General features: G+C 32.2%; 1 protein-coding gene across 1 annotated transcript; it reads left to right on the top strand.

Annotated features, from left to right (window-relative positions):
• Positions 1-1,809: 1,809 nt before the first annotated feature.
• On the top strand, positions 1,810-7,982 carry LOC124353504 (N-alpha-acetyltransferase 10-like). The gene is given in 3 exon segments (XM_046803366.1): positions 1,810-2,233; positions 7,174-7,674; positions 7,676-7,982. Coding segments are annotated over 2 exon segments (549 nt in total). The 5' UTR covers positions 1,810-2,233; positions 7,174-7,368; the 3' UTR covers positions 7,919-7,982.
• The last annotated feature ends 1,525 nt before the right edge of the window (positions 7,983-9,507 follow it).

The raw sequence follows: 9,507 nt of genomic DNA, 5'->3' as shown, positions 1-9,507 counted from the left end.
CTACTCATCATAAAGGTAGGAGTGGTACTCTTTGAACAACTATTACATGAAAACCCGGTAAGTGAAATGAAAGACTTGTATACCATAAAATAAATATTTAAATTAATTTCTTGACTAAAATACTAATTACAGTTTAATTTACTCAGATGTAGTTTTTAAAATGATTGAATTTGCCATTGAAATTTATAGAAATTAATTTTACGTATTATCTACTGAATATACGAGATACTCGTAATATATTTTTGTTTTAATAATAATAATAATATTAAATTGACATTTATTTAGTCACCGGATGTAATACATCGATTTGTTGTTGCTCCTTCTATTATACGACCAACTTATAGACCTTGTGCAATAAAGACAATAATAAGAAAATCCACAATCTAAGATGTATAAAATCATGAAAATTTATAATTGTTTTCATACTGAATTAATATTGACAAGAAATATGTTCTAACATATAGACTATGCAACATTCATTATTTAATTTGAATACCTAAAAATTTAGTGTTTAATTTGATAATGTCCATAAAGAAGTAGACTTTGTAGTAATAGTTTGTATATAGTTTTTGTGCTGTGAGTTTTAATTAGAAACTTTATTGATGCAGTCATTCCAGCTCTGCTGCTATTAGATCAAGAGGAAGGCATTAAGGTATTTGAATAATTATTTATACAACATTTAGATAGAAGAATAAAACAGCAAGATCATAAAAGCTGTAAATCTCTGTTATCTCCTATTTCACATCGTAATAAGTATTAATTAAGTATCAAAGATATTAATCTAGATCTAAGGAAATATAAATTGAATATAAGGCATAAGATGCAAACCATATAATTTTTAAACAAGAGATAGTACAATATTATGAATTAATGTGCAAGTGTTTAATTACTAAAATATTCCTATTATACTGACTTAAGGTGATTATCGTCCAAATTTTGCATTCCCGAACAGCATGCCGTTATACAGTTTGTGCCGTCGCGGCGTAGCCCCTTCACATTTGACATACACTCTTAGAAGAATTCCCGATAAATTGATTGTTCTCCATCATCCAGCATCCTCTTGTAGCCTTCTAGACGTGGGTCTACACTACCAGAAACAAATATAATTTCTTTGATGGTCGATTAAGCTTATCAATATGATCGGTTGGTAAGAAGATATGTTTGGAGTAATCCGTACAATATGGGGGAATTGTAATAATTTTATAATGATCATGCGTGGTTAAAATATGGATTTTGAGTAAAGCATTAAAATAATTCAAAAATTGAAAATTTAATTAACTATTTTTTACGGAGTGAGATGGGAACATATCTTAGGATATTCTTTAGGTGACAACCAGTGGTCTTCTGTTAAAAATTGCTTCCTTTACTTCAAAGAGTTAAATGGTATTTCCGATATAAGCCACATCATACCCAACTTCTCAAACCAAGCTGTAATACAGGTGTTTTATTGCTTCAACTTATAAAGGGACAATAACAAATCATCTTCCTTATTTATTTCATATTTTACTGTTTACCCTGTTCTCTGTCACAAAACTTTCAGACTACGATGAAAAATAAATTGAATCCGCTTAGCCACTAAGCAAATTTAAAGAAACAATATCTTACTGTGTAATTTTTCTAGTGTAGAGATTCGTTGTGATGAGGGTCTAAGCGCAGGTTGAATCGTGTATGCTAACGAAGCACGTTTTATTAATTCTGTTGAGCGAATACTGAACTAGGCCTACCTCCCCTCTTTATCCAGTTTGATAAGATCCACGCACAGAGCCACAGACCAGTAACCCAAGAGGACGGGAACAGCAATGTAAAGGGGATTGGCCATACATATATCTTTTAAAAAATTTACCTATTGAAGTTTAGTAAATTAACTGGATTTGGATTTACTACATTATCTGGTAGTGATCACTGACTAACGGACATACACACATATGATAGACAGATAATTTTATTCATGTAAAACAATTTGTTCAACTCAATGACTAAGTTCAAGTTCTAGATTAGAACTTTGTAAAAAATTATCAAAATTAACTTTCTGATTTATAAAAATACTTTTTTAATAATGTATATACGAGAAACAGAAAAGAAAAACTGTATTTGTTAGTTTTTATTAAAGAATTGAACTAATACATACACGCAACGTCCCTCTAAACATGTGGTGTTTATTTTGAGATACAGTAGTGAAAAAAATTCATGATAAAAATTTAGTTAGTTTCGTCTGTTCAAAAGGCCGGATAGGGTGAGTATTTTCTGGATTAATATATCCAATTTTAATAATAATACATAACATTTATTCAGGTTTCACAAAGAAATATAATCGGAATGTCCGTTTAGCAACATATGTTTAATTTTATCATTAGGTAACGTTTCCTGCAACAAAATTGACTTTTAAGGTTATATTCATATATTCACGAGTTAGACTCGCGTCATGCTTTTTGACCTGGTCTGCAAGATTTCAAAATGGTGGCTTTTTAGCAAATATTTACATTGAAGTAACAGGCTGAAATTTTATGAAGAAGATAGTTTTATTTGTAACATTTTAAATAAATCTAGATAAATTTTAGATAGTAATTATATTAATTATTCCATGTATGTTAATTGGAAATATTGAAAATTGAATTCTATATAACGAACAACTTTGTTTAGATCAATTTGTAATATGGAGTTATTTTTAACTGTACTTTCATTTTTATTTTCATTGATCACAGTTTTTATCATTATTGGGTTAGGTAAGTACATAGGCTTAACTGATTTTTATTTTACACTTTGCTGAAATTGTTTGTATGCTAGGCCTACCTGCCAGATATAAGTAGGCTTACAAAACAACTAAAATTAAGAAGGGGTAGGGTCCAATAAGCGGACCCGGTTTTTTATATCGAAATTGGCAAACGATATTACTTAATCATAACCATCGATATAATCAATCGATACTGATGAATTATTTTTAACAACTTAAATAATCTATAGAACAGCTGTAAACACTTTCAAATAATACAATTAAGGTAATATTTTTAATTTCACGTAACATTGTGTATTAAAATGGCCGTCAATCTTAGGAAGCTTCACGAAATTGCTTTAAAAGACGATAAAATATGTTTTTTATGGCTTCAGGATGTTGGGTTAGTACCTAAGAATCCATTATGTGATATTTGTGGAAAGGTAACAAATGTAACTGTCAGAGGAACTAACATGGTCGTCTTCTGATGCAAAAAAAGAAGGTAATGGTGGACACAACTTTAGTAAAAACGTTTTCGTTCTGTTTCATTTAGTTAAAGTTATGAGTTTCCCTGATTTTGGTTATGTTCATTTATTATTTGTTATCATTAAATTCACATTTTAATTTAAACATATGATTGTTATTACTTTTATATCGATTGATAGTCTATGATTCGATATGCGAATATTAGGTATCGATGATTATATTCTTCGATATAAAAAACCGGGTCCGCTTATTGGATCGTACCCTTAAGAAGACCTAAGATAGCCTATGAGGAAATAACACAATCAACCAGCCTATTTCATAACACTAGGTTATAGGCCATGTTATGTTGCCAGTCAATCCATGTTCAACTTCTAGAAGCATTTTATTAGTTTTCAGGACACTAGTTTACAAGACCCACTTTATATATTTGTTGATTTTTTGAATGGGAAGTGCTTAACTGTACGTAAGGTTGGTGTGGGTGGTGTGCCATAAATAACACATGAGGCAAATGCAGTTGCTGTAAAAATAACTTATACATGAATGACAATGTTTTTGTTACCAATAGAAAGAGGAGATTATACTATGTAGAAACCAAAAGGTTTTGCACTCGCAGTCAATGCTTGAATGAACAGAGCTAGGCTAAATAAAAGAAAACGAATAAATACTGTTGAGCTTTCACCAGCCTAAAATGCTAAAATGATGCTATGTATGGTTGATTTATTGGTATCAGTTTACAAAATCGTGACCATGGAAAGGTATGTTAATTTTTTTTCCCTGAAAACTACAATTTTTCCTGAAAACAATAGTGAAGAAAAAATTCGTCGGCAACGAAAATCAAAGGAGTTACGATTTTTTGAAATCCTCTGAAAACTCTGTTTTTGACAGTACCTCTGGCAATTTTACTGAAATGATGACGTTAATCCTGTCAACGATGCCTGCCCGCTGCGCAGTGCTGCGCACTGCTTGCTCTTTTAGAAAAAAAAATTAACTCGAGCTTGCAAAAGTCGAATCCCAGATCACGTGATGCCCCTGATCCTTAACACTCCAAGTGTTGTTCGACAAAATTTTGTCGGTTATTTTCCATTCTTAATGCAATAATGGCCGAAAGGCATCAATATAATACAATGATATACTTTCCCCCCAGTTTATATGCACCTGTGATAATAATACTTGGCTATAAATGCCCAACCCATGAAAAAAAAGTCCATTTTTCATGGTCACGGTATTGTAAATAAATACCGATTTATTTTTAAAACTTGGTGACACCTAGGTTTAGGGGGTTGGCCCATTGACCATAGTAAAATTTTTTGAAATGTTGCAGGTTCATTCCTATGGCCAGTAGGTCAATATGTGATTATTTATTTATATGGAAAAACCATTCTACGTGTAGAAAAACATGTCATAATCATTTATAGCAATAAGAATATACATGCAATTATAATTTGTTGTATTACAAAATGTACAAAAAAAAGTAAATTTGTTACATATGATGTAGGCCTACATTTTACCTCCAGACTTCTCCTCCTTAGGGTAAACCATGACCCCTCCTAAAAAGTTTCTGATTTTGACTAAATTTGTTCCAAAAACATGAATTTCAATGTTTATTTCTGGTAAAGGGTACTTTGTTATAATCCGGAGGCCACTATTTTTTAAAGTGTTTCTTTCCGAGAACGTAAAGCTAAGATCACATGAGCATGCGTTAACTTTCTTTATTTATAATACGTACGTATGTATTTACCTACTTATATAGTGTATTAACAAATAGTAGATACGGACAAAATGGCCTCCTTGCCGACTTTGCTTCCTTTGGGAGGTAGAAAACAAGAACTGATCGTCATAATGAAATGTAATTTTCACAGAAAGTCAAATAAATTCTATTCTTTCTATTAATGTAGTTTTTTAGGTGTTCAGTAAGAAAAGCTAATCCAAAAATAGTGGTCTCCAGATGATATCAAAGTACCGGTTTGTGTTACGAGTATGGTAAGAAGCAGATAGGCTACAAACAGGTAAGAACTAAGGCTAATTTTTTTAAGGAGGGTGAACACCGGACACAGACATGCAACACATATTGTACAAACACCAATTGCAGCAATACTTTCCACAATGAACACTTGCCACCATTAACACTGATACATTTTGCATAGTTATCAAATGAAGCCACCAAGTATTATATTGCATTTCAACATTTAATTTTAACATTGCAAGATTAGATTATGATATGCGGACCCAGTTTTTATATTGAAATTATCAAACGAGACTTAATTATCATACTAATCGACATAATGAACCATTAATAATTAATTTGAACAATAACTAAATCATCTGCACCAACTGTACACACATTTTGATATTCTAAACATAATTTTTTCTATAAGTGACTTCTTTTGAATTCAAAAAGACGGTTAACTGTTAGAAAACTATTAAATAACACTAAAATATAATTTACGTTCTATCTCGGTTTCAAGATGGTTTTGTTGTTATGTTTTCTTTATTATTTGAATTTCATTTTTCCTATCACCTGTCTTAATTTTATCGTTTGATTAATGGTTATGATTCCTTTATTATTTTGAAACATGTGACTTTAATTTTGTATTTTTTTATATGTTGATGTTGATTGATAGTTCTGTTATTCGATATATAAAGTATTGATGATTGTAATAAGCGATATAAAAACTGGGTCTGCTTATCCTACTCTGTCCCATTGCAAAATGGATACAATATTACTGCATGGCATTTCCACTAAAAAGACTCAATTTTGTAGTCTGTGCTTGTAAGGTAAAAAGAAAGTATAATAAACTATACAGTCATTATATGATTATATTTTTTGTCGTGATAACAAGTAGGTTCTGCTTGCATTTAATTCAAGCAAATATTCTAAACAAGTTTTATAGGTTAGGATAGACCAAAATATTGTAATATATAACCTTATTTTTACTTTGCTTAAACAAATCAGCTGTGGACAGTTTGGGGGAGGAGGTTGAGCTACCATTGTGTCTAAAATGGCTCAAACAAAACCTAATTTCCTTCTTCCCCATTTAACACTGAATTATTAATTCAGTGTAATTATATTGTTTAATATTGTGTTCTTAAACTAGCTAGTATACCAATTCATTTAATATGTAACAGCCTAGTGTAGCCATATGGACACACTAGTATATTCATTCCTCATGTATAGTGTACATTTCACACTTTATTATCTGGGTTGATACTGGTTAAAGGCAAATGACTGAAATTGAATGAAACTAAATTATACATATTTGGTGCCGGCTAAAACTGCCTTAATTATGGACAATTTTAATAATGTAGCCTACCAGTTATATTCAATGAATTGTATGTTTAAGATATGTCTCAATATAGTATGTTGATACTTTTCAACCTTACCGGCAAGGCAAGAACAATGAATATTATTAAATAAATTAAATTGAATTGGGACAGAAAAGTTTTATCTTTGTTTGAGGCTGCAAGTTTTTAAACAAAAGCATCATAATGGTTTGAATCTTTGGTTTCCTAGAGATGGCTTCAGTGGTACAAAACCGATTGCAATTTTGTGTAAAAACAATGTTTTAGACAATGTAATAAATTTCCTTCAACATTGGGTTATGACGGATTTTAGACCTTGCGTTATAATGAAAATGAATAATGAGCGCTTCTGGATGTAAACACTGTCTATTGACTGCTTCAATATGAAACTTTTGATTTCTCTCACTTTACAAAAATAAGTGGAGTTTAGTGGTCATGCCAGAAATCAACTAAACAATGACAGTATCTTTGACGGTTTAAAATTTAATCTAATGTCTTTCCTGTTTTAATGGTACGGGCGTGCAAGTCTAATTTTTTTTTGGAATATCAATTAATTTAATAAATTAATCTTTAACTATTTTATAGTCATCCTGATAACATATTTAATTACACTGTAGTGACAGATTTAACAACAAACTAGTTACAGAATGAAAACAGAAGTGTCCTGTCTGTTGCAGGTTGGTACTTAGTGTGGAAATTCTTCCTGTCCAAGTTCGGATTTGTGAAGGAGCTGCTGGGTGGAATGACAGAGGCGCAGCCTACTGCTGAAGTAGATAAGCGTAAAGTTCGAACAAAAAGAACCCGTCGAGAATAGTTTACCCGTGGAGGTGGTTTTAGTTACATTTTTGAAGATTTAAAGCAAAAGAATCAAGATGAATATTCGTTGTGCAAGACCTGAGGACTTGATGAACATGCAACACTGCAATCTACTCTGTCTTCCAGAGAATTACCAGATGAAGTACTACTTCTATCATGGGTTATCTTGGCCCCAACTGAGCTACGTGGCTGAAGATGAAAAGGGACAGATCGTCGGTTACGTGCTTGCTAAAATGGAAGAAGACAGTGAAGACAACCCTCATGGACATATTACGTCTCTGGCAGTCAAAAGATCTCATCGTAGGTTAGGTCTCGCTCAGAAGTTGATGGATCAGGCTGCTCTGGCGATGGTGGAGTGCTTTAAACGCCAAGTACGTTTCTCTACATGTGCGGAAGAGCAATCGTGCTGCTTTGAACTTGTACACTAACACATTGAAGTTTGTGATTTCCGAAATAGAGCCAAAGTACTATGCCGATGGTGAGGACGCCTACGCTATGAAGCGTGACCTGCAGAAGAATCATGGGACTTCTCTAATGAACTCTGGGAAGGGGGATGCTGCAGAAGTCAATGATGATAATAGAGGAGTTGTGTCTGAAAGGCTGTAATGGACTATTACGGAATGTCGCAATAGATTGCTTATTTTACTGTTAATAAATATTGTTTAAGGATTTTTGTTTATTGTTTTAAAATCATTTCACTAATGTAAAGCTCAAGCTTGATTTTTTATTACCAACTGGTTGGAGTGCAGTGCACTTTGCAGTCTGCAAATTCTTCTACTGTTAGTACATTTGCAATTTTAGTAAGGACTATTATTAAAATCCTTTGTTGATAATAATTTGTAATTACTCATTAAAAAAATTTTATATATATATAAAACGAATGTGAACAGGTTTCAAAAATGGTTAATCTTTTGCAGACAAGGAGAATTTTGCAAGCCTACTGTCCACATAATAGATACAAGGACATGTTTGTACTTGATTAAATGGTCAAATATTTTATTGTAGTTTTTGCAGCTTCAAAAATGAATATATGGAAATATTCCTACATTTCATTCTCGTCTTACGAGGTTAGCTAAATTCTCATACCCAATGTTATGCTGGTCGAGCCATCACTGCAGTCTTGGACTGTTACATATAAGGTACATAATTGGCATTTATAGAACTTTTGCCCCAGAATAATGCCCCAGAACTTTTCACAAAAAGAGTCAGAAGGTGTAACTGCATTTAAAAAATGACAGTTGTGTTCTTATTAATTTTTACATGTTATTTAACTAACTCATTAGTGTTGGGTAAGAACTGTGTGCTAGCTGTGATTGATCATTCTTCTCAAAGCACATTTTTATTTTTATTTATAGTTGGTTACATTCAAATCAGATTTTGCAATTCATGATTCGTGCAGGCTGCTCTAGTGTTCAACAGTGTAAATTGTGTTAAATTTATACCTATTTAGTGGATAATTGGTTGTCACAAAATTTTGGTGTCGTCAGCATACATTACACAGGTGGTGTGTTGGTCTTGAACATGTTCGGGGAAGTCATTTACAAAAAGTACAGGGCCGAGGACAGATCCTTGAGGTACTCAACGGTTGATAGGCAAAGGGTTAGATTTATATGTGGTTGTAATACCACAACTTGTGCTTTGAACCTCAACTATTTGGGAGCGGCCTGTTAAATAACTAATGAACCAATCTTTTCCTGTGCCTTCTATACCCAAAGATGTTAGCTTTTTTGCAATTATGCGTAATTAAGGCTCTTAAGGGGAGAATGGTTATTCTAGTTCCCTCCTTCCATGCCCTTAGTTACACCACTGCCTTCAAGTAATATTTCAATAATATCTTCATAGGTACCAGGTTTGTTTGGAACGAGTAAAAAATTTACAGCGTTCACTCCTAAAGGTGACATATTATTATAGACTTCTCAGAATTATATTATGTACTCAGTTGAAGAATTCTTCATGATCGAAAATGGAAACCTTTCCACAACACAAATAAAATTAGCATGAGAAGTCAAAAAGTCAGTTTAATATAAGGAAATTCATTTTACATTACATGCTTTTTTAGTATTCGGATATCTTAAATTATTTAGTCTTGTTTTAATGCACAACCTATCACTTGGGAAGCTGGAAAAACTTGAATCTGTGTCTGTCTGTCTGCACAATATTTTGATAACAAATCGACCTATAGACTTAAATTTTTA

This window comes from Homalodisca vitripennis, chromosome 2 (genome assembly GCF_021130785.1).
Source record: "Homalodisca vitripennis isolate AUS2020 chromosome 2, UT_GWSS_2.1, whole genome shotgun sequence".
NCBI lineage: Eukaryota > Metazoa > Arthropoda > Insecta > Hemiptera > Cicadellidae > Homalodisca > Homalodisca vitripennis.
Note: the sequence above shows the minus strand (reverse complement) of the source record. Positions and strands in the feature narration are given on the sequence as shown.